Here is a 25065-nt window from a genome sequence, read left to right on the forward strand (position 1 = left end):
CATGTTTTGGATTACATGGTGAAAATTCTACACTGAGCTAAAAGTCTAGTCACCTTTCTGTGTCCTCTGAAAGCAGGTCAGTTTATCAAAGCTTCCAGCTCCACATTCCTGGTGTTTGTGGTTATTGCATCTCTTCTGGATTCCCGTCTCTTTCCCTACCAGCAAGTAATCTTTCTTCTGTGCAGCCTGCCCGCCATGGCCTTTCCAACTTGATACAAGGCAGACTCTAAGGAAACACTAAACACTGTCAGGAAAATAGAACTGTCATGTTATGTTTTCCTTTTACTTTCCTTCCTTTTCCTCCTAATGTGTCCGGTCTTTAATTCAGTTGTGAGCCTGTAGCCAAAGCCAGTGTCTTTGTTTAAATAGTTGTGCAGCACCTAGTAGTTTTAAAGAGTTTTATAAACGATAGCAAGCACAAAATAACAGCATTGCCACATTTCGCTCATCATCCTCTATGAGCATGATAAAACTTCTGATTCGAAATGCGCAGGAGCTTAACAATTAACAGAACCAGCATGGTGTAATGGTTAAGAATGCAGGTCTGGGACTCAGGCAATCTGGGTTCTAGTCCCTGGTCAATCATGGAGCTAACTGGGTGACTTGGGACCAGTCACAGACTCACAGCCAAATCTACCTCACAGGGTTGTTGTTGTGGGAATAAGATTGAGAGCAGGAAGAGGTATGCTGCTTTGAGGTCTCTAAAAAAAGAAAAAGGTGAGATATTAATCTAATTTTTTTAAAAAAACCAATGCTCTTCTCTATATATTTCTTGGAACTGCTAACATGGACGTTTCCACTAATGATGCCATCACATTTTATAGTTAGCTTGCTTGTTGTTAGTGTGTTGGTGAAGATATGTGTACTTCTACTACTTGCCTTTATACTGAACTTAGCTTGTTGTTCTATGAATTCATTATTGATTTCAGAATGGATTGTGAGCTTTGGAGCATGTGCAGTCTGCATCTAAACTGGCATTTTTGTGCATATGCTGGACTGCTTGGGTTAGTCCTTTTCTTTCAGGAGAAGATGTAGTGAGATCACTTTAGCTCCGCAGGTCTGGTAGATGGAAACTGCCTCCTTGGGTTATATATACCTCCATATACTGATCTCTGTACCTCTCCTCTATATATCAATTAATGATGGTAAGGAAATAGTATGTAGAAAGGCCAACTAGAAAGAACCAGCTTGGAAGAAGTGCACGACACAACTCTAAACTACAGCTTGGAGGATGCAAGGTGTTATGCATGAGTAAAAACTCAGAATAAGCTCATGAAATAAGGGAGAACTTTTGTCTGAGGTTACATTGTTGAACTTGTTACATTCCGAGGAAACAATAAATTTGTTTGGGATAACCACTTGTTGCCACTTGCCCATGCAGGCTACAATAAGATTCGTGGCAGTGCTGCTGTATACAAGAGCAGAGATATTTTAAAATGATTGCCACATTTGTCACACATCCATATGCACAAAATGCACACAGTGCCCGAATTAGTAACTATGGTGTCTTGCACAAGATAATGCAATTTTATTCATTCATTATAGGGTATTGCATATGATAGTTCTTCTGCATGAAGTCCTGCAACATGTAAATGCTTTTCAGTGGCCTACATAAGCAAGCAGAACTAAGCTGGCCCTCAGTGGACTGCTTGTGGAAGATGAAAGTGATGTCCCAAATCTCTAGAGTAAAATTAGTTGAATTAGAATTGCCTACAGCTATGGCGACTAATTCTATTCCTAAAAATCCCTTAGTTTCATTTTTCCAGGAGTTAAATTGGTTAATGCCCAGATGGTTACTGCTAATTTTTTCAAAGTATGGGTGCAAGTCTTCATAGATCACTGCTGGGACAAGTTGCCAATATAGTAAATGTGTATTTATGGAATTAGGGTTGTACCTTGCAAGTTCAGTGAGCATAGGTATATGTGGCAGAGACCAAGGGGAGGTTTGTTTTCATCATTGCAGACCTAAGAATACATTTGTGCTCCCTGTATGTCCTATTATAATAATTCAAAAAGTGAAGAAGTTAAAATGCCTTTCCACATATTTTAGAGGGCTTAAGGGTAAAGAGCCTTAGATTCTAGGCAACCTGGTTCTGAAAACGTGGCTCCAGCAATGTGTTTAGTGTGTCTTGTTCCTTATGAAATGGGTTTAGTTTCAGAAGTCCTGGAATGCCTATTTATGTACCCACTTGATGTCTTAGTTCAGTAGGGCTCCGTATATCTGTAGTCTGAAGGCTGCTTTAGCCCAACAGTAAACATGCAGTTGTTGTCGAATAACTTTGCTGCTCTGAATATGCCCTAGAGAAATGGGGGAGAGTAACTCCCACCTCTTTTCCAAGGAGTAGGGTATTAGAAACAACTTCCAGTGAGGCTTCCGCAGACCCTTTCTGAAGAGACTAGAAAGAATAGAGGGATCACTTCCCAGCTTTCTCTGGCAAATTTGATGGTGTTAAGGAAAATCCCTAGGTTTCAATGAAGGGGCCCAGCTGAAAAACGTCCTGGGATTCAATAGCATGCGCTTACATTGTGGCAAGGGTCGAAGGAGGGGAAAGGTCACCCAGGGTCATGGGAGGGTTGCCTAGCGTCTGGGAACTCCCACAGTGGTTGCTGTGGGAACATCAAGAGACCTCCAGTGTGCTAACATCCTGTAACGAGATTCAAAGAGCTCCAGCCTTTGCACATTAATGAGTTTTTAACTTGGACTAAGTCCTCCCCTCCAGAACCTACCTTCCTAAGTGCAGTTCATCTTTAATCCTTAGAAAGGAGAAGCACTGCTGGGACTGGAAAGTGGAGACCAAGGCAGAGTGGTGAAAAATCTCCCTCTACCCTACTCAATACAACAGATTTGGGGATAGGAAGGAGAATCCTCCAAACCCCAGGATAACAGGCTTATTCCAGGGCTGAACCATACTGCCTATTGACTGCTCTTGACTTCCCCAGGAGCCACTGCTGAGAACATCTGGAGAAGAGATTAATGCTTCAGGGGCCTTATTGCTTTTCATACACTTGTTTGATCATGTCAGCTGTCTGGTGGCTGCTGCTTTGACCCCCAAGTTGGCTCAGTTTTTGGAAGGGGGCTAGAGGGGGCTATCCTAGTCTTGCTGTAGACCATTTAAAGAGGGCATGTTTTGAAACCAGGTTTTCTCTTCAATACAGGTTTAGGCTGTTTGTAACTCTTACTGTATTTCTTTTTGTTAGTGTAAGATTCTGGCCATATGTAGGCATAGAAATGCCAAATCACATTTTGAGCAGTTCGTGGAATTGTATGGTGTGTGAGAGCTGTCCATTAAGGTGACTCTTGTGTGTAAATTGCATGTTGAGATTGCATCTGGGCACTTCCATAGTGCTGTAGCAACATCAATTGATGTTAGAATGTCTTGTGAGAAAAAGCCTCTATCTGTGCATATGTTTTTGACTCTGTGAAGTTTAGATTCCTTTTTTTCCTGTTTTGTGAACCTTCCTTCAATCCCTTGCTCGTACTCTTTAAGGTCTTTGGAATCTGTTGTCTAAAGCAACTACTTAAAGTTATTGCAACTGACTTCATAAGCCTGGCCCTGGTATAATTAACTTTTGGACTGTAGGTGCTGCTGCTGGAAAATCCTTTTATTGGGTTGTTTAGATTAGTAGTGAGCTGTTAAGCAACACCGCTTTCAGATGGAAAGGTGGTTTATGTAACTAAAGATTTGGGAACATGGGAAGTGTGTAATGCACTGGTTAGACTGCTTGTCCATCTAGCCCACAGGTGGGCAACTTGTGGCTTTTCCTTCCAGATGCTTTGGCCTACAGCTTCTATTCTCTTGGGCCAGCCTTGCCAATAGTGATGGATTCTAGGTCATTCTCATTTTGTACCATACGTAGCTTCATGGAGGACTTGACTGTGGCCAATAGGTGATCAACTGTTAGAGTGCAGGACTAGGACTCGGAGGACCTGGGTTCTAGTTCCCACTCAGCCATGGAGACAACTGGGTGACTTTGGGCAAGTCACAGACTCTCAGCCCAACCCGCCTCGCATGGTGGTTCTTTTGGCGATAAGATTGAGGGGAAGAGAATTATCGAAGGTGCCTTGAGTTTCTTGGAAGGAAAAATGTGAAATATAAATATAATAAATGAATGAATGGATGAATAAATAAAATTGACAGCCACAGCAGTTTTCCATCTTTCTGGGCAAACATACAAACAAACATAGAAGAGAGAGATGCAAAGAGCATTAGCCTTGGAAAGTGAAGCACTGTCAGAATCTTTAAGAAAGAAAATACTGTGTAAAAATGATAACATCAAATGGGTGTGGAAGTGTCTTGTCCTTGGTGATACCATGGACACTATCCCTAAAGTACCCATGAGAGTCATACAGCCTCCTTATATACAGCAATTACAGAGCAATGAAAATGCTACCTGGGATAGAAGAATCTTATTGAAAGTGTAATATGGAAATGGGGGTGGAGTGCTTGGCTTCTCACAACAGAGGCCTGATCTAGAAAGGAAGATGGTAAGTAGTGAATGGAAATATTTTGATTGGTGAACTAATGAGAATGTACATTGGCTTTTGTGTGGCACTTTATGAAAATTTGTTTTTACTCAAATGAGAAGTAGCTCATTCCCTCCTGTTTGGAAAATACAGCTGAATTGTAGTCTAAAGGCGGATTTGCCTGTATGTCCAAAATAGTTTGCGTACGTAAGCATAACATTTATTCTTTCAGTGTTTTGAACCTACAGCTAGGGCTGGATTCAGAAACCTTTTCCTTCCCTTGCAATAGCTGTAGATTTTCAGAGGAAGTGGTCACTTGGTGTTTAAAAATACCATCGGTAATATTTGGACCTAAAGAATGTTTAAGCATCTTAAGAAAACAGCAGGACTATTTTATCACATTTTAAGAAATGGACAACCATCTCTTGAGACTAGGACCCTGTTGCTTCTCAGCAGGTATCTTTCCAAACTGAAGTCATATAATCATGGCCCACCTGGAAAAGCCATTTCATCCACACGGTATATTTGTTATGTATTTTTGAGCCACTTTTATGATAGTCCTGTGTTCTCTTAATGTAAAAATGTTCAATAAAAAGCCCTTTTAAAATGGAGCACTTTCATATTTAACGGGGAGGTTAAGGTGGGAAGTAACTTGATTCTGTAAAACTTGATTCAACAAAACCATGTGATCACATTTCAGATATAAATATGTGTGTGTGATACACTATTATTAAGGCATATTAAGGATAAAAATGAAAGGCCGGAGCACTTAAGTCAACTTCATCTCTATATCATTTGCTTGATTTATCATTCTTATTTGAACTTAAAACATTTTTTTTTAAATTGCGGGGAGGGGAGGAAGGATTTGTCTGGTTCATTCCTCCTGCTCTTTGTTGTGGAAGTGATTTTTTTAATCAAGAAGAATGATCGTTTGAAAGGAAGGGAGCCCAGCTCAGGCAACTATGAGGAGGTGGTACCATGCCTCAAAGAATAGTCAGTATGGAAGATGGAGATTTTTTTTCAAAAAAGAAAAGAAAAAAGGCATTTGAATTTGGCCATATGTTCTAATTTCTTATACCATTTGGTTCTGATCATATAAAGTGGGCAAATAGACATGAGAGTGCTTTTCAATGTGGTATCATGTATTGATACTGTCCATCCCAAAAATATGTGTGCAAGTGCTTTAATACTCCTAAATCTGGAATGTGATAATGTTATTTTTATGAGGTTAACATAACATTAACAGACAGGCTTTTTCAAACCATTGGGGGTAAAAGGAAAGAAGGGGAAAGTAGTATGTTTCAGGGTATGGTTTTGTGTCTGCTCTTTATAATATAGAAATCTCCGTATTTCTAAACAACAACAAAAAATATTCATTATCTCCAGCTCCATTTACACCCATAACTGCAGTTCCTTTTTCCGTCTACCTTGTTTTCCTTCCCTTCCTCTTTCTCTGCTGGGTCCTGCTGAGGTCATACGTTCCAGAACACAAATGCATACTGAACAGGGAGCTACATGTGGCTTTCTTCATTTTTCTTTGAATATTTTTTGATCATTGTGTATTTTTGGAAGTTAAAGTCTGCATGCCATCCAGGTAGGAGGGTCCTAGCTAATTTCAAGATATGCTCATAGTATTTATTTTAACCTGAAAAACCATATTTTACTGAATGTAGCATAAAATAAAATATTTCAAACCATTAAATAAATAAATTTTATTGAAATTTGACTAATCAAAGATGTCTTTTAGGAAATTTCCTTTTCACCAGTTGAAAAAGGGCTATTTGGAGGAAACAGTACTTCATGGAATAAGTTTTTGAAGTCATTCTGTACATGTGCAATCTTTCTGTTAGAATTTGGTTGTCTGCAAATGCTTTGGAAACTGTTGATAAGTAGATGGTTGCTTGTTGGATCCTAGATTCTTCTCAGTTCCTGCTCAAGGAAACCTGAACTCTTTAGATGGATAACCTCTTAAGGTCCATATGCAACTCATAAGAGAACTTCCAAAGAATTTTCCAGGCTTGATTTTTAGAATGTGATATGCAACTTAGTATTGGGGAAATGGAGTAACAGATTCTTCCTTTTAGAATCAGAGGATAATGTGGATAGCATTACACTTGTGGTTCATTCCTTTCTAGGGACAGGGGAACTAAGATTTCTTGAATTCACTGAAATTCTGTGAATTTTATTTCAAGGGTCAATCTGGTTTGCTCCTATTTTTGCATGTGACCTCCCTCCCTCCCTCAATTTGTTCAAATGGGATGAATTGTGTATTTTTCAAATGTTGTACATTTGTGAATTTGAGCACAATTGTGGGAATTGGTGAACATTAACAGAGAGCATGGGCTCATGTCCATGTTTGGAGATGTGAATGGGGGAAATCATTTTCGAGTGATTTGTGAAATGAAATTCAAAGAAATCCTCATTCATTCATTCTTTCGGCCTGTCATTTTTCAGCTGGAGTTCCTCTTCTGTTAATGGTGGATGTTTTACAGTTGGGCAGGGGGAAAATGCTAATGGAAGTCAAGGTGATTTTAATTGTATTTAATCATTAAGCTAATTTTCAGTGGTTCCATGCTCACTTTATTCTGCCAGAGATGCAAAGCCAGTTTTGGAGAAAACTAACATGTATCTCAAGGACTGTTCACTGACTCAAGAGGGTTTCACCTAAGAACCTTTCTAGATGGGAAGCCTTGCTAGAAGAGTGTGTGAGGGGTGTGGTAGGGGGATGTGGGCTTAGCCTTTCTGATCCCTTTTCCAAAAGGAGACGACATATACTCTCCTATGCTAGAAAAGGGGAACAAAATTCTTTTTGGAAAAAAGAAAAACAGAGTAATAAGGGGAAAAGGGCTTTCAGAAACTTCTCCTGAGCATTGAATAGGGGGGAAATGGGCCTTCATTGAGCACACTCCTGTTTCCATAGTACAACAGGGCAGTACTTAGTTTGCAAAAACACTTAAAACAAAGACAAAGTAAAAATATAACTGACTTTAAAGATCACACAGTAATATTTACACTAAGGACATACATGTGATTATTCTACCCAGTGTTATTGATGCTTCTGTTCATTCCTATAACATTTCAGCTTCAGTCCTGCAAGAACTATCCAAAAGGCAGAAAGCAGGGCAAAAGCTGCATTTCCCAATTACAAAAATACTTTATTGTAAAGGCAGGGAAAATGCAGTTTCTAGAGCAGTACTTCCTTGAAGTGAAGATAACAGAGATGATTGTATAACTTGAAAAGCAACTTCTTTTTGTTTTGGGAAGTATTAATTAGAATGACCACAGCTCTCTGGTTTGCCCACTTTGGTGGGGTGGGGGCAGATGGAAACTTTAAGACGAAAGTCACATCTTCTTTCAATCATTCTCCTATAACATTTTGAACTGGACCATAACAGGTCCTGCAGATTCATTGTTTAAAAGAGAGCTAATCCCAAATTCTAGTGTGAGATTCTTCACTGCCGCAGCTCTCATTTCTCTTTGAGCTCTGATACTGGCAAGATTTGTGTAGTGCTCAAATGCACCTGGAATTAATTTTGACCTTCCGTTATTCCTATATATTTACAAACATTGCCTTTTTAGCACTTTATGTGTAATTTTGCCATAATGTAACAGCTGAGAATTAGAAGAAATTGAGAGAGAAACCACTCTTGAGCTGAATACTTGGACTTACATGCCACACTGGTTTAGAATCCAGAGCACAAGTTAGAACTTGCATTCTCATTCACAAACTCAGTAATTTTCCCATGCTTCCATTTTCATCCAGAAATTACCCATCAGGTTTGAATTAAAATAGTAAGAGGTATCAGATGGTGGGGAGAATATTTTGAAAATACCATTAGCATATCTTGAAACAGGCATTTTAAACTTTTCTGAAATGAAATTTACTTATTTTCAGATCATGATGCATTTTTGTTTGAAGAATATGCAGACTAGAAAGCATTACATTTAAAAGTTTTATTAGGTGAGATCTTGCCTGGAAGGTGACTTTTAAAAAAATCCATGTTCTGTCATCATATTCTATAATTATGTTTTACAAAATTCATGGGAACCTCTGGCCCAGATGCAGAACTTGGGGATTCTCCATCCAGCCCATGAACTTTCCTCTCAGGCCCTGCCTAATTTCTCAGGTAAGTCATTGATCAGAGATAAGAGCTATTCCTCCACTCAGCATGAAGAGGCTGCTTTCTCAGCCCTGCACTGGGAAAACACCATTCCCACCATAGCTAATGGAATACCTGAAGAAGAGAGTTTGACAATAAAAGAGTGGGGTGGCTATCCACAGTGAGCATGAAACCTCCAGATGGCTGCCTGGGTAGTAATTTGGCTCTTATGCTGAAGGAGTTTCTCCATAGAATACTTATATTTTATAATATGAATAATATTTATATTTTGACACTATTTAAAAATTGGCACAAGGTTTTCTTCAGATCTTTCAAACTTCAAAGTACCTAACTTCTACTTCCATGGAATGTATCTTAATCTGTTCAGTAACATTTATTGCTTCTTGTAGCCCTAGATGTGATAAGAGGACAGCTCGATGATTTCAGAGAGGAACAAAAGTTATAAGGAATCCCTTTCATTTCAAATTGTATTAGAATGATGGCATGCATTCTTAGACTTGCACTGGATTTTATGTAAGACATCATTAACATGAACTGAAAAGTTATTGAAGGCTTTTCTGTCTGTCTCTGTGTGTGGAGGATGTGCATTATCCTTTGAACCTCTATTTCAGTAGTGGACAAAAACAGAAAGTATATGTGAACATACATAAAGAATATTTGCTTTGAAGCAACTGCTAGACAAGACTGAGACAACAATGACTTTAATCTGGAGGGAAGTTTTTCAAGTTACCTAAGTTTTGCAGCTTTGCCTGTTGCTGCTTATGGGAAGAATTAGGTTGCTAGAACCCAACTCTACTATATAAGGGAGAACTTGCTGTTTCATTCATAATTCATTCTAGCAACTGCTAATAGTAAATTCAGAATCTGGAGCTAGATTATTAGAGTGGTTTGAATGGTTTGCCCTAGGCTTGTTCAAAAGCTATGAGGGCCTTTCTTTTGATAGTATGATGCTATGGTCACATTTCTTAGCACGCCAGCTTCCCATAGCTATCTAGGCATAATTCTGGTTGCTAGCTTAATGTCAGATCTGAGCCATAGGCAGCAGTTAAGTGGAAGCCACAAGTAGAGGGATATGAGTTGGGAACAGACACATTTGTACAGACACAGTGTACAAATCCAGAGTCAAAGAAAGACTAGTGTTGCCAAGTAAAGTCCCAGCTGGAACAGGAAGACTTTATAATACTATTTATTGAGGAAACCCAATGAATAGACTGTGCGAGTAGAGTCACTCTAGTACTTGAAACAGTTTATTGTTTAGGGAGTTGCTCTATCCTGTAACTCTGGTATCTCATCAAATGCCTAGAGCCAAGTTCTAGCTTTAGCCCCAGGACTTCAAGGTACTTAAAGGGCTGGGCATCCATAACAAACTCTATCCTCGGTTTTGACATGATTGTTGGCTGATTTGACCCCCTGGTGGCTGTTTTTAATGTATTTTGTATAATGATTATGAAGAGATGCCACCTGCTCTGTTACTCTGTCCCTCCAGCAACTTGACAAAAGAGTCTACAACAAAGCAAGACCTTATTGTTTGGCAAATATTTAGCAGTCAGGGATATGGCAGATTTCTCTAATGTTCTTAATATGTTTTGCACTGCAGTTTTGGATAGTTGTTTAAATATGTTAACAGCCCTGTGAATTGAGTAGATTGAGATTCGCAATAAATATATTTATTATTTTAATTATAAAATTTACACAGCCAGGAAAATTCTTCAGTGGAAGAATCTTATTGTACCCTAAGAAAATTGCATACAGTTAGTGATAGGCTGTTGCTAATTGGACAAACATACACTTCTTCACACAAAAACTAACCCCCTTTTTAGCAGTCTTCTCTTTCTGGATTTCTCCCCTAGAGATGCTGTTAGAGATCACTCCTGAGAAGATAGTTATGGTGGCTCTTCTTACCTATGCCTTTTCTCATTAGGGGCACCATGTTCCTTTACAGATACAGCCATGTAATGAACCTTGGGCCTGGCCTCTATCCAGCTTTCTTGCTTGAGCTGTAATGGTTGGTTGTGCAGGGATTTCTCTTCAATGAAAGTAGGATAATAGAATCTTAAATCACCGATGGAACAATCCTATGGAGATACCTGGAACCTTCTGAACTCAGAGGATTATGGGCAAGCCCATGATCCTTCCTTGATGCAAAGCATGTAGTCATCCAATTTTGTCTGTTTAACTGTGGCACTTCAGAGTGGAAGGGAAGAAGGCTGGGGCACCACCAGGGTGCACTGGATCTTGGTGGGCACCAGTCTCCATCACTTCTTGGTCCTCCAGAACTTCTGCTAAACCTACCGTATTTTTCGCTCTATAAGACGCACTTTTTTCCCCCTCAAAAGTAAGGGGAAATGTCTGTGTGTCTTATAGAGCGAATGTGTGTGTGCCCAACGCCCGGGAAGCTGCCGGCCCGCCTGCACCACGTGGCACCACCTGGCCGGCACGCACTTGGCGCGTGCTGCTCCTCCCCCCCCCTCCGGCATAGGTGAGAGCTGTGCTGCTCAGGGAGAGTTGTGCAGAGGAGGAGGAGCCACGGGCTTTAACCCATCGGCTGCACGGAGAGACAGACTGCTCACCCCTACAGCCCGGGAACTGCTCACCCCACCGCCTGGGAAGACTTGCCACCACCGCCACGCTGCCCGGAAGACCACCGCCGGCACACTGCCAGCCCCACGTGGCACCATCTGGCTGGCACGTGCTTGGCGTGCTCTGCTCCGCCCCTCCCCCCCCGGCGCAGGTGAGAGCTGTGCCGCTCAGGGGGAGAGGTGCAGAGGAGGAGGAGCCATGGGCTTTAACCCGCCAGCCGCATGGAGAGATGGACTGCTCACCCCCACTGCCCAGGAAGACCTGCCGCGGAGGAGGAGGAGCCATGGGCTTTAACCCGTCGGCCGCATGGAGAGACGGATTGCTCACCCCCACTGCCCGGGAAGACCTGCCGCGGTGGAGGAGGAGCCGTGGGCCTTAACCCACCAGCTGCATGGAGAGACAGACTGCTCACCCCTACTGCCCGGGAAGATCTGCCGCCACCGTGCCGCCTGGAAGACCATTCTGGCTGCACCACACCTGGCCGGCATGCGCTCGGCGCGCCCTGCTCCACCCTCCCTCCTCCGGCACAGGTGAGAGCTGTTAATCACAGGTCGGTGTGTGTTTTCAAATGGCAGCCTGTCTTTTAATGAAGCCCATGGAGAAGTGATGGGGAATGTGCCTGTGATTATCAGGAAGCTTTCCATGGATCCCTCCTCTAAAAACTAGGTGTGTCTTATGGTCAGGTACGTCTTATAGAGCAAAATATTCTCCACTGTGAAGGGTGTTGGTGTGCTCCAGGCACAGAATCCTAGGTCTGAACTTGTTGATGATCTCAGAACTGGGGCTCTAAAAAATTCTATGGCTCTTTAGGGGGCATTAGGATCACTTAAAGTTTATTTTCAATTGGAAGGCAGAAAGAAGGTTGTACAGTTTGCTATTTTGTATTCTCTGGTTTCTTCCTGAAGAGCTACATCAAGGCATCAGTTTATATCACTACCTCAGACAATGCTGTGGCTCAGTTTATGTTTCGGATCTGGCAATAACTCAATAGTCCTTGTTTTGCTTCCTTGATTTTATAGGCCTTTCCCCACTTTGTCTGATCACCCCTTGCTTTCTTTAATTCTTCTGGATCTTCTTTCATCTGATCCTATTTGAAATCATGCTCTTGATCCCATTCCATTTCTTAGTTATCTCCTCTGCCATCCTGTTGTGGCTGTGCTTTTTTCTATCTTCCCCTAATAAGTCTGTTTAATTATCCTACTCTGTTCTTTTTGCTACAATTAATTTCTCTGTTCTAATCATCCTTCTCTGTCTTAGCCTAGGCTTCTTTCCTCATTTTATTCATTTGTCTACTTGGCATGTGGAACATTTCTGGTGTACGTCCCAAGCAAATGCTGCTGTTTAAAATAAAAATATCACCTATTTTTTCTGCTCAGCAGAGTTTGTTTTTTTACAAAATTAATTTTCCATTTCCTTTTCCTCCTCCATATTAGTTTCTCAGATTTTTTGCTCAATGTCTTCATGATGAATCAATTCTATTATTTTCTATAGTTCCCATATCCATGGTCTTTACATTCTTGACCTTATCTTCGGCAACCTTCTATATTGCCTATATGGTTTTCCTATTTTTTCTTGGGTTTTTTTTTGTTTTGTTTTTTTGGAACAATCTCCCATTGTTTGGATTGTCTTTTATCTAATTTTATTTAAGCTTTACCATTTTGATTTCTTTGCTTTCTGTTAAGCAGAAATTACCTTTACTTTCTTTTATTTTCTTTTATCTGTCTAACCAGGTACACCATTATTCTGTTCTTTTTGATCTGTCTTTTGCTTTTGATATTGCTGATCATTCTCTGCTTTGTTTGACATTGGGTTTTGTGGTTCTATTTAGTCTTATTTTCCTTTTATCTGTTTAACCATATTTACAGAATTTCCATTAATCTTTCTTTCTTTCCTACTGCTGCCAGAGTTATTGATTCCACTGTTTTTTTCCATCTCTAATCAGTATTTTAGTGCTAATTCTCATGGTTATGGTGACAATATGTTGTTATTTTCTGCCTTTGAACTTTTCTGTATTTGTTAAAATTTCACATTGTCTTTTTATTTCCTCATAGCTCTGCACTTAATCTCTGAACCTAAGTTTTCTAAGAGAATTCCTTATTTTTCCTATGTTTATTTTCTTCCCATTTCTTTATATATTGATCATGTTACCATTTTTCTTTCTCCTCAATCTAGAGATCTTGATACTGGTATTTGCTCCTTTCCCCCCTCTGCTTTCATAAGTCACTGTTGGCCAAACCTTATAATTTTCAACTGCCAGAAAACCATTCTAGTAATATTTTCCAATTAATTCTACCCGTGCTTAAAAAAATAAGAAGAACCCTGGTAGATCAGACCAAAGATATGTATAGCCTAATATTCTGTTTCCATAGTGGCCAACTAGATACCTAGCTGTGTTTCCCAGCAGCTGGTATTGACAAGCATCCTGACTCATACATGAGAAACAATATATAGCTGTTATGACTAGTTTAGTAGCCATTGATAGATTTACTCTCTTTGAATGTGTCTAAGCCATCCATGTTGGTGGCCAGCATTCCCGCTTGTGGTAGTATATTACACAGTTTGACTGCCTAGCCTGATTCTTCCACCACTCGCCTTCATTGGATAACCCCAGGTATTTTGAGAGGAAGGGAGGCATAACTTTCTCCAGATCCACTTTGTCAATACTATGTGTATATTATGCTCACCTATCATATTCTTTCTTATTTTTTCTCCAAAAGCTTAAAAATTCCGAATGTTGTAGCCTTTCCATTTGGTAGAATTGCTTCAACCCCTTCATTATTTGGGTTGCCCTTATCTGTACCTTCTCTAGTACTTCACAATGAATGAGACATTCGGCTTCTTTGCAATTTTTCTATCCTCCCTTAGTGCTCTTTCAACAGATTAGGGATCCAACAGCCCTATTGCCTCCCTAGGTGATTTTCTGCTTTTGGTGTACTTACTTGTTTTTATTAGTAATTTAATTTGCTTCTTGAAACCTTTCTTCGAACCCCTTATTGTCTGTCTGTAGTTCTTTTATTCAATGTCGTGTTCCTTTTCATTCTCATGAATTTTGTTTCCTGAAGGAAGATTTTTCTCTGTCTTATAGGCTTATTGCTCATTAATCATGGTGATTTCCTCTTGGACCTGCTGGTACCTTTCCTCAACTGCAATATACATTTTAGCTGTACTTTCTTTACTGCGGTTGTGAGAAAACCCCAAATGTTCTGGAGAAATTTGACCCTCTTTAATTTCCATTTCAACTTCTTTTTTTACCAGTCCCTTCAGTTTTGAGATGTTTCCTCTTTTGAAGTCAAGTGTGACTCTGTTTGACTTCCTTTGCAGTTTTCCACTTACATATAACTGGTCCAAGACACAGTTGTTTAGAGTATCTAGAAACTGTTCCCCTTTGTGGTAGCTAGAACATAAACTTAACCCATTAATACAGAGGTTTCTTCTATGCATGCCTCCCTAATTTCATTCTCCATTGCAAGATCAGCCTGAGCATTGAGCAGGAGGACAATGCCATGTCTTCATATCTAAAATTGCTTGGTAGGCTTGGTATTGTCAGCCATGATGACTATGTAGAGCAGTCTGCCCCTTTTGAGATTTCTAATTTGTTTGATCCTGTCCTTTTTTGTTGTTGAGAGTGAACTGCCTTCAGCATGCCCTTCCCTGTCCCTCTTACAGAGTTTGCATCCAAAGCTGATTGTATTCTAGTCTGGCTCACTCTCTTCAATCAAGCTTTCCTTATGCTTACTGGATATGCTTTCTCTTTCAAAATCAAAATCAAGTGCACCAGTTGCCCTGTCTCGTTACAGAGACCTTTAGCTTTAGCGTAGGAACATGTATATGTGGTAACCCTGTGCAAACTTCTCTAGTGTGTGTGCTTTCCCTTTTGGCCCTTTGGATGACTATCAATTTCTACTGTATGCTCGTAGCCTTTTTGGACAGTCAAAAATATTTCTCTCTTCATCACCTTGGAATGATTATTGCAAACCAGACCCTTCCAAGCTCCTGTTGACTTACCCCCAGGAGTCAAAAGCTGCTCTGTCACTTTTTCGATGTTAAGCACTAGCCATTTGGTTTCATTCTCTTTCCATTTGAATCACACACTGAAGTAAAATCATGCTAGTTCATTAACACATTGAGCTTCCTTTGCTGTGCCTGTCTGGCTGGCCTTGTGCATGGAACCGGCAGCAACAATGGAACCTGTCTTTCAATCTCCTACCCGGCACCCTAAATTTGTCTTTTCTTTGTTCCCTCAGTTTTACCCCAGTTCAGTTGTTTTAGTACACTCTTAGTTGGTCTACTCCTTGTTTTTGTTTTGTATTCTGATGAACATCCTTTTGTTTTCTGCATGCAAATATGGTTCTGTTTCTCTGTATTTTTGTTGTCGTTACCTTTTCCCATGTTTGCATTCAGGATCTTCTTGCTTACCCTTAAGTACATTTATTTTTGAGCTTCTACTTATCATGTCCACATTCTCCTTCTGAGGACATACATTCCTCTGGTTCTTTTTTCCCAATTTTCCCTTGTATGTTCTGACTTTATATTTATTTATTTAGATTTATATCCAGCTTCCCCCCCTCATGAACTCAGAGTGGCTAACATCATTCTCCTGCTTCTCTCTTGTCTTATTTCGTACAACAACAACCCTGTGAGGTAGGTTGGACTGAGAGCCTGTGACTGGCCTAAAGTCACCCAGCTGGCTCCATGGCTGAGTGGGGACTGGAACCTGGATTGCCTGAGTCCCAGTCCTGCACTCTTAACTGCAATAGCACACTGACTCTCTTTTCTTCTCTTATTGTTTCTTATCTAGGGAATTCTTTAGCAGCTAATACTAATTCATTTGATTCTGTTCTTTAAACAAACAAAAAACTAACTCATTTATTAGATGATATCTAATTTTTTAAGGCATATTTCTCCAAGTTTAGGTTTTGTTTATGTATAATTCAATTGTAAGACCATTGTATTAAATGGCTTCATTTGAACTACAGTGGTGAAACTCTCAATGTAGTAACCCAAGGCCCAGAGTATGATCTAGTTCTCATGTAGTAATAATGTCTTGGTTCACATGCAATGCTAACCCATGTTTTATTTCAGTCATGCCTGACAGGTGATAAACCATTTTTTTTTCTTCATCCCTGGATTGTTTTTTCATTCACCCACTGCCACCCTGTATCCCAACCAACTTTTTGGCCCTGCAGTATTTTCTTGCAAAGAAGCTGGCCTTCCTGTGACTTTCTGTGTAACTACTGAAACAACCCATGAAAGACACACAATGGTTCTTTCAATTTTTTTCTGCTTAGTTACTCATAATTAACCTATACTTCTAGGTTCACAAGTAACTATGGAGAGGAGACCCAGCTCTTGTATACTGCAGTCTGCTCAGATTTGTCTGATTTTGAGAAGGAGGCAGAAGGGCAGAAATGGGCAGATGACTTGACAGTTTCAAGGTTACCTGGTTGAAGATTCTCAGGAACAGTGTGAGAGCTAGTCCACCTTAGAACAGGAAGGAGACATTTCAGAATTTGAATGGGGAGGTAGTGATGGAGTTGCTTGATCCAGTCAGGAGAGAACAGGTGAAGCTAGTGGAGCAGTTACAAAGTGTCTGGTGCTCCTGTCATCTAGCCCTCAAGCAGTGAGAGCCACCCTGATGGTAGAGTCAGAAGCTTTTCTGAAAGGGAGGAAAGGGGGGAAGTTTCAGTTAAGAGCTAACCCTTTACATGGGCAGACACTTCTACCACATCTGAAGGAGAATGCTACTTTGATTTCTTCTGCTTGGTAATCTGTTTAGTTTTAATGAATCGTGCTTCTAAAGTTTCATCTGAGTCTGCTGGAGAGCAGAAGGGGAGAGAGAGACAGTAACTTGTGATTCAAGTGTTCATGGCTATTTAGACCATGGTTTAACTAGATCAATGCCTCACCAATGTAGAGAAGATAAACAGGAGCATGTCTATTGGTGTCTGCCTTCCTGCTCCTGCTATGGTAAACAACTCAAGGACACTGGATTGTTGGGATTCTTGAACCCATAAGAGTGGGTGGGCGCTCAGGAATCAATATGTATTTTTGTTCCATCCCATTTTTTCAAGATCTCCTGGTATGTCACAGTATATGAATTGGGTTTATGTGTGATTTAGTTGAAGCTCACTAATGAATTGCCGCTCATTTTCTTGAGCATTTTTTCCATGTATACCTAGTATAAAGTCACTTAGACCTAGTATAAATTCATGGATATTCATCACGACACAAGGTTTGGTTGACCATTGCCGACTGTAGTACACAAATCATATGTAATAGTACATGTGTCTGCCTGGTACACAAGACTCACTGTGGTTTTGTCTAGTGTAAAATGTCATTGAATCCATCCAAAAGTACTTAAAAATCTCTTTGCTTTAAATATTGTAGCTTATCTAGGCATTGTTCAACCCAAGCTGACCCTTTTGGAATATTTCTGCAATTCTGTACCACATGTGCTTGACCTTGTGCAATTCTTCTTAAACTTCACATAGCATTATATCAATTTTATATGAGACAGGATATAAGTGGAGAGATATCTTGTCAGTTTAACCAAGCCAGAATGGAAATTGACAAGATGTATAGTATGTGTGCACTTTTCTGTGTGTTCTGTTTCTTCAGTGCATTGAAGAGAGATGCGTACTACAAGAAAGGCTTATTGATCACTTATAATTGTAACTTTTGTTGATAAGTAAATTGCATTTATTTTATGTTCCCTCTATATAAAATGTTGATTAACTTTAAAAAATCAATTTGATAAGTTCTTGCTGAGGCACTAATTTTAAGTGTTTTTTTTTTAACTTAAAACCTTTGAGTAACCTTTTATATTTTAAAACATTGATTCTTGTTTATTGTAAAAACTATAATAAATTGGGGAGAAAGTACAGAACCATTTTTGGGAGGGCACACCAAAACTTATTTTAAACATTTCATGTTTGTATTTCAGTGGGTTGTGTTATATATTTCACTGTTTTAATTTTTTTTAAAAAATAAAACAGTTATTGAAAACTGCCATAAGGAGGCTTTCCTTGGGGAAAATGGTATAGAAATATTTTAAATAAAAGACTGGATAAGTTCTTTCCTTTGAATTGTAGTGTGGAAAGCTTGACTTATTAAGATGATAAATTAGTAAACTTTGCACACCTTTTTGAAAAAGATGTAAATTCATGTAAATATCTTATATAAAGAAAGATGTGGTTTGTCACCAGTGATGTTGCAAGCATCTCTACTCATGGCAGTAATATAACCATAACATTCTACATAGCAAAAAAGCTGCAGTGCTGTTGATGGTGATGAGATACCATTTGCCCCAGTGATAGCAAATCATGGTTTGAGTGCTAGGGGAAAATGATTTTGCCTAGAAATGAGGTACCTTGACAGAAACACCTTGTTCCTCAGGAGCTAGTTAGTAAAAACTGCATATTTAGTTGCTGCTCAGTACAACAGTCTTTTAGGAATAACAGTGGAAGCATTCTGAAGTCATTACTGCATTAAGTATCCAGCAAGCTGCTGTTATTTTTGTGGAACTGAAAAGAAAGCAAATTGTCTCACAACAGGTGTCAGAGCAGGAAATTAACACCTCACTTGTTCTGAGCCATCAGCTTGTACTGTTAGTGCACTGGTTCCCTCTGACGACCTCAGTGGCCAAACTACCTATCTGTACTTGCCCTGTGTCAGATATAAAGGATGGGAGTGGGGGATTCCTTTTCGGAGGGCTGAAAGTGAACAACCACTTTCCTTGCTGGGAAGTGTATCCTGTCTACAAAATTTCAAAAACGTTGATTAGCAATAAGTATATACGTGTGTGGGATAAATGTATGAGTTTTAGTTATATAATTAAGAGGAAGTGTTGCTGTGCTGGTGCTCATTTGCAACCACTCTGTGTTGGAAAAACAGCAGGGACATAACTTCTCCTGCAAAGTGGAGTTCTAACTTTTTTGGGGGGGGTATTTTTCTCCTTTTCTTTACTGTTAACGGGGGGGGGGGGAGTGTGCACTTCTGTGGGTGAGCTGCATAGTTGTCACAGGGAGGCCCCAGTGTGAGACTGTAAGGCCATGTCATTTTTTCCTGTAAATCTTGTAATTTCGTGCTTCAGAGCACAACAAAGTGAGAGAGTCAGCAGGGAGTGAATTAAATTCCCCCATGAGAGCTCCTGTGGGGTGAGGCTCTTACGTTCTGTCCGCCGTTCCCTTGGCTCTTAGGCACCCTGCTGTGGATCCCCTTAATAGAGCAGCGGGCCTCATGCTGCCTCCTGCCTACCAGCCTGGCTTGGTGCCCTCTTGACATGTTCCGGCACCCGTCACAAGTTGTATTCTTCTTGCACAAGCCACTACCAGTTTAATAAACTCACACAGACTTTACAGGGTTCCCAAAGCCCATAAAACAGGGGGTTGTCCCTACTGTCCCCTTGTGAACAAAGCTCCTGTTGTGCGGCTAATGCAATTAAAATGGGTTCTATTGGAGACTGCATACAGCTGGCTGCAGCATCACAGTTTCCTCTGGCAAGTCGGCTTTCCAATCAGTGTGGCATTTGTATTGTAGCATACCTCTTTTCTCTCGTGATTTTGCCTAGGACTCCTCTTGAACTTTAGCAAATTAATTAATTGATTAAGTAGTGAAGCATTAGAGGAAAGAGCAGGAAGCAGCAATATTAAAGGCTCCAAGAGGCTCCTGTCCCAGAATTAAGTGACATAAGTCTCCTGTTTGTTTGGTGTCTGTGTTACAGGGAAAAGTCCCCACTTCTCCTTTAGCCTCCGTTTCTTCGTTTGTCAAGTTGTCTGAAATGCTTTACAATGATCCTTGAACTTACCTTTGCAGTGCATGTTTTTCCTTGTGGGGTCAGTGATACTATAAGAGTCCACAGTTTGTGAGGCCACAGAGCTGAATGGATTCAATCCAGGTCACCCAGCAGGTCAGTAAACGGTGTCATGAATAAAATCTAGCCCTTTTGAATTGCAATCAAGGCTATCCTTCCTCCAGGAAACTGTCCTTGGGCAAAAGGAAAGCTGTTAGAAGAGAAGCCGGCTGTTCTGTACACATTGGAAGTGCATAAAAGTGCTGTCTGAGCTGTTGCCACAGGTATTTGGAAGCCAGATGGTGCAAGTGAAACTTTAAACCTGTTGAATTTTGAATAGGATTTCATTGTAACTATTTTCTTCTGTCATTTTGGCTGGTGGCTGTAGAGAAATGTTACTTTCATTATAAGACAAAACCCCGTATGCCTCTCCAATTTGTGGAACTATTTATAGAGAAATGGGCTATTAAAATTACATGTGTTGATGTGTAGACCCATTGAGCAGAACCTAATGGAGCTTACATCCCAGTAATAAGGGTGTGGTATGTTTGGGGGTTTTCCATAGGAAGTGCTAAATTTCCCTTGCATTAGCATGGGCGTACAACTCTAGAATGATAATATTTAAGTTTAAATGTACACTTTACACAGGCAGTATATTTGGACAGTGTAATGCAGATCATACTGAAAATTAAAAATTGTACATGCATCTTACATAAGCAAATAAGGAATGTGGTCTTGTTAATTTGTACAGTTAGAAATTAAGTTACTCCTAGAAATTTCATCCTGCTATTCCCATAGATCGGTTATATGCACAATGGTGTCTTCCAGGTGTGATCACTGTGTTACTCGTATTCATGTAGATAGATATGTTGCTATGGTATGTATTCAATACTACCTTTTGATGAGTGTATCTTAACTGCAGATCTAGACAGTGCACACTTCCAAAGTTATGCACCAGTCTTATTTATAATTACAACAGTGTGATCTCTGTTTTGTATTTACATGCAGTGATGCATGCAATTATACTGCATACGGATAAGTGTGCACGCGCTAAACTGATCCATGTGTAGAAAATCAGCTGCTCCTCCAAACAGAGAGAGTACGGTACTGTATGCAAGGTTTAAATGCCTGACGGAAAGTAACTTTGTTCTTTATAGCTGGAAATGTGGAAAATTAACAAGCGGCTCTTTCTCTGGGACACACCCTACAAGTGCCTCTGCTGACTGGGGAGAGCACAGCCGCCCTTTGGAAGCCAGAGCCTTGATTTACGGCTGTGGTGTTGACAGCTCACTGGAACCCACATGCTGTTTGCAGCACCGCCAAGCTGGGCTATGACCCGTCGACCTCTACCCCTGTCCTCCCCCCTCCTGTCTCTATGCTGTAATAAAAACCTGTCTTGCAGGCAGGGCTACAATGACTTTGTTGTTCAGAAATGTACCATTTAAAAAAAAAAACCTTCTCAAAGCAAAATAAGGAACGTATGAGGAAGCAGGACTTTGGGAGCAGCCGCTTTTGGTACCACAGGATTGTTTGTGTTAGAGGTTATTCTCTGCTTGCAGTCTGCCCTTGGCTCCTGAATGAAACCCCTCTCCCCGACGCAAACATATGCTTTTTTTCCTCTGGGGTATGGCCTCTCTGATCTGACACACGAGGGTGCACTTCTTCTTTTTTCATGCTTGTGTTCTTTTACGAGTTCCATGCCTTCACGCACACCTTTCTTTTCTCCGCTTTTTTCCCCTACTTGGCAGCCATGGTTTCATTGTTGAAATTAAGAGACCAGCCACTTTGTGCATGCACACACACACACACACTGGATACTTCTGAAGTCAGGTTCGGGAGTATAATTGCTTTCACATTTGTTTTGTGGTGGTCATTAGCCACTTGAATTGTTGGGAGGTGTAAGAATTAATTGGTGTATAGTTGTAAAATCAGAGTTTAGGGGAGTCAGTGGATCATTTAGCCCAGCCCTGCCGAAAGGCAATATATGTACTGGTCATTTGTAGCTCCTCCACCACCACCCCCAACCCCGGCACACTGAGAATTTTTGAATTGGGAAGGATTTTAAAAAAAATATCTGTGCCTGGAACTTCAGTTTTGAAAGCATGCTAGCCTGCCGCCTGCCTGACCACATACGTCTGTGCTTGTTATTTGAGGTCTGAAATAAATGAGGGTGGGGGGAGGATTGGAAATCCAAACTATGTAAAGCTTTCCCTCTTGATCCCATGGAAGTAATTTCAAGTGACAGTTTTCAGAACATTCATGACAGGCAGATGCCTGTCTATTTAAAAAGCAAAACAAAAACAGTAACAGAAAATCTAAGAATGGGAACTCTCTTCTTAAAGACTGTTCACATCAGCGCATGGATGGCCCCTGTTTGTGCTTTTATTTCTGATGACACCTTGTTAATTTAGTAACTATGTATAATCCTGTGAATGTTCAGACAGATAACATATTTAAACATTCATAGGATTGCACCTCAAATTAAGTTATTTAGTAGCTCTTTTTGTCTGTGCAATCAACACATTACTTTCAATAGTTACACACTGTCAATCTGATTGAATTATACTGTTTTTCATTGCTGCTAAAATGTTGTTTTACTGTGTTGTGAGCTGTGCAGAGAGCTTATGGCTAATGGGGCAGCACACAAGCCAAATAAATAAATAAACCTGTTGTACAAAGTTCTTGCTTTTCAAAAAGTCACCTTACACATTTCTTTTGTAATGGAAATATGGAATATAAATGTTTAAACATATATGCATATTAATCTCAACTGCTCCAAGACATAATCATGTGAACCACATAATATTACATGTTGCATGGAGATATAACATGTGACTTTAGTCCCCCATTGATACATCCTCAGTTTCCTGTGATTTCTAAAATTATAGCTGTGCATCTTCTACTGCTGCAGCTATGAGAGTAATAGGCAAGAAAGCTGTGGTTCTACTCTTGGAGGTTATTTTGGGGCATAGTAGCAGGAGATCATAGAGAGGAAGACTTAGATTAAGTCTTCTGTAATTACAAGATACTCTAAAAGCATTGCCTTTTTTACACTCAGTGTGTTGAAAACATTGGTAGCTTCTCAGTGCTGCATGAGATTTGAGTGGGAACTGGACACAGGAAAGAAGACATACCAGTGTATGTCAGAACAGGAAAATCAATTTGGTTTTCCTGGATCCTTCCATGATGTATTACATACCCTGTTCATATATTGGGATTTCAGTGGTTTCCCATTCAGATTGCTGATCAAGCCTACTTTCACTTGGCTTTGTTATGTAGCCTTTGGAATTCCCAGACCATTCAGTGGGCCCCAGATTTTACTGGTGTGTTAAATGCATTTCTGTCTCCTTTGCATAAGTGTAAGAGAAATATTAATAGAAATGTACGGCTTCATGGAAGTTCTGCTATTTGCATTATTTCTGTGTTAGCATTGCATGCTTAGTATAAAATACTTTGGCAAGCTGTACTTGACCTGCTGTCTTGAACATGTGATTAGTTAGCATTCTTCAAAGTTGATGGTGCTTTCAGCAGATTATATTGGAAAGAGTCAAAAAGGAGAGACTAACTTTTTCCATCTTCATCTTGTTTTGTATCCTTTTGCTCCAGGCTCTTCAGGTGGCACGACAGTTCCTTTTGCAGCAGGCAACAGGGCTGACCTCTCCCAGCAGCAATGAAAACAAGCAGCCAGCTGTTCAGGTGAGGGGAAGCAAAAGCTTGGGTACTTGTTTCAAACTCTAATAGGAAGTATCAAAATAAGATCTTTCCTGCAAAGAATGCCTCTGTAAACTTTCATGATTTCAAAAAGCAGGATGGATACCATCAGTAATTTAGTCCTTAAATGCTATAGTGATAAGAGATGGTATTGTGCCCAGAATGCCTATCATTGCAATGGTATTGTGAAGTAGGATGCCACTGTTGTTCCTGTTACACAGATGAGGAACAGGAATATGCTGGAGCCTGTTCCTAAGCTAAGGATCTGTCTTCTATGTTCTAAGCTGGCATTTACTGAGTAGGCCATCTTTTGTCACTGGTTAATGGGGTTTGCAGTCCTGAAAGCCTTCTTGGTGGATTTTTTAAAATAGTGTGACACTCATACATTGTGAGAAAAAAGTATTTTAAAATGATCTTTATACCACATGAAGCAGAATGACACTTTCTAGATCTCAGCAGTCGTTACTTCTGTAGAATGATGCCGATAATATTTAATTCATCAAGACTAAATTCATTGAGAAGAAGGCAGCAATGTCTGGATCATACTCTTTGCTTGCAGCCTTGGATTAACTTTTGACTGATAAGAGCCATCAGGCCAAAGATTTGATAGGTCACTTGTCTAATTGGTTTCTGCTGTTGATGTAATATCTTAAGTGACTCAAAGTAGTGGACTGGCTGGTAATATATGGAGGTGTAGAACCTACTCTGGGGTGGAAGGTATAAAGAGCATTGAACAATAAGGATTAGAGAATGCCCCCTTTAGTTGAATGGGGGCTAATAGCTACCAGTGCATTTACTGTGGCCACTATAATACATGTTTGACATTTGTAAATGCCATAACACAATAGGGGTTTACCCTCATCCCTTAAGGACTGAAACTGGTGATTCACACAGCGTTTGACCATTATGCCGTATGTGTTCCCTTTTTAGGCGAGTTTGCATGGTTTCATGACAGAGTGGTAATGTGCAAAGGTCATTACAGGCGGAGGTCCACAAGTTGTTCACCTTGGGTCTACTGGCTTATATGATTCATCACACCAGTCTGAACCACCTTCCCCTCTCCCATTTAGTCTTATTTAGGTGTTTGCTATCCCTTGACTGTGTCTGTGAAAACTGCATAGCTGTCTGATAAAGAACACACATTTTGCCTGTGTACATTCTCATGTTTGGAGTCTCCAGCTACATGGTATTCGGAAAAGAAATAATATGTGGTGCCAGTGGTATTAGACAGTACTGGGCAGGAGAGATTAATGGTCTGACTTGGAATGAGTGCCACATGATCCAGTCAAGATAGCTCCATCCTGGATTCTATTTCTTAGATGCTTCTTCATGATTTACATTGGAGGATGGAAAGGATTATTGTACCAACTGTCCATATATATAAATAAGGAGATGTT

At 40.2% G+C, this 25065-nt stretch overlaps 1 protein-coding gene across 3 annotated transcripts in view; it reads left to right on the forward strand.

Annotated features, from left to right (window-relative positions):
• FOXP4 (forkhead box P4) overlaps window positions 1–25065 on the forward strand; it is a 173562-nt gene that overhangs the window by 51963 nt on the left and 96534 nt on the right. For all 3 annotated transcript variants that reach the window (XM_044444980.1, XM_044444970.1, XM_044444990.1), the window contains exon 3: window positions 23564–23653. In XM_044444980.1, coding sequence (XP_044300915.1) covers window positions 23564–23653 — 90 coding nt within the window. The remainder of the gene's footprint in view (window positions 1–23563; window positions 23654–25065) is intronic.

The sequence above is a fragment of the Varanus komodoensis genome, unplaced genomic scaffold (genome assembly GCF_004798865.1).
Source record: "Varanus komodoensis strain SLA01 unplaced genomic scaffold, ASM479886v1 scaffold1, whole genome shotgun sequence".
Classification (NCBI taxonomy): Eukaryota; Metazoa; Chordata; class Lepidosauria; order Squamata; family Varanidae; genus Varanus; species Varanus komodoensis.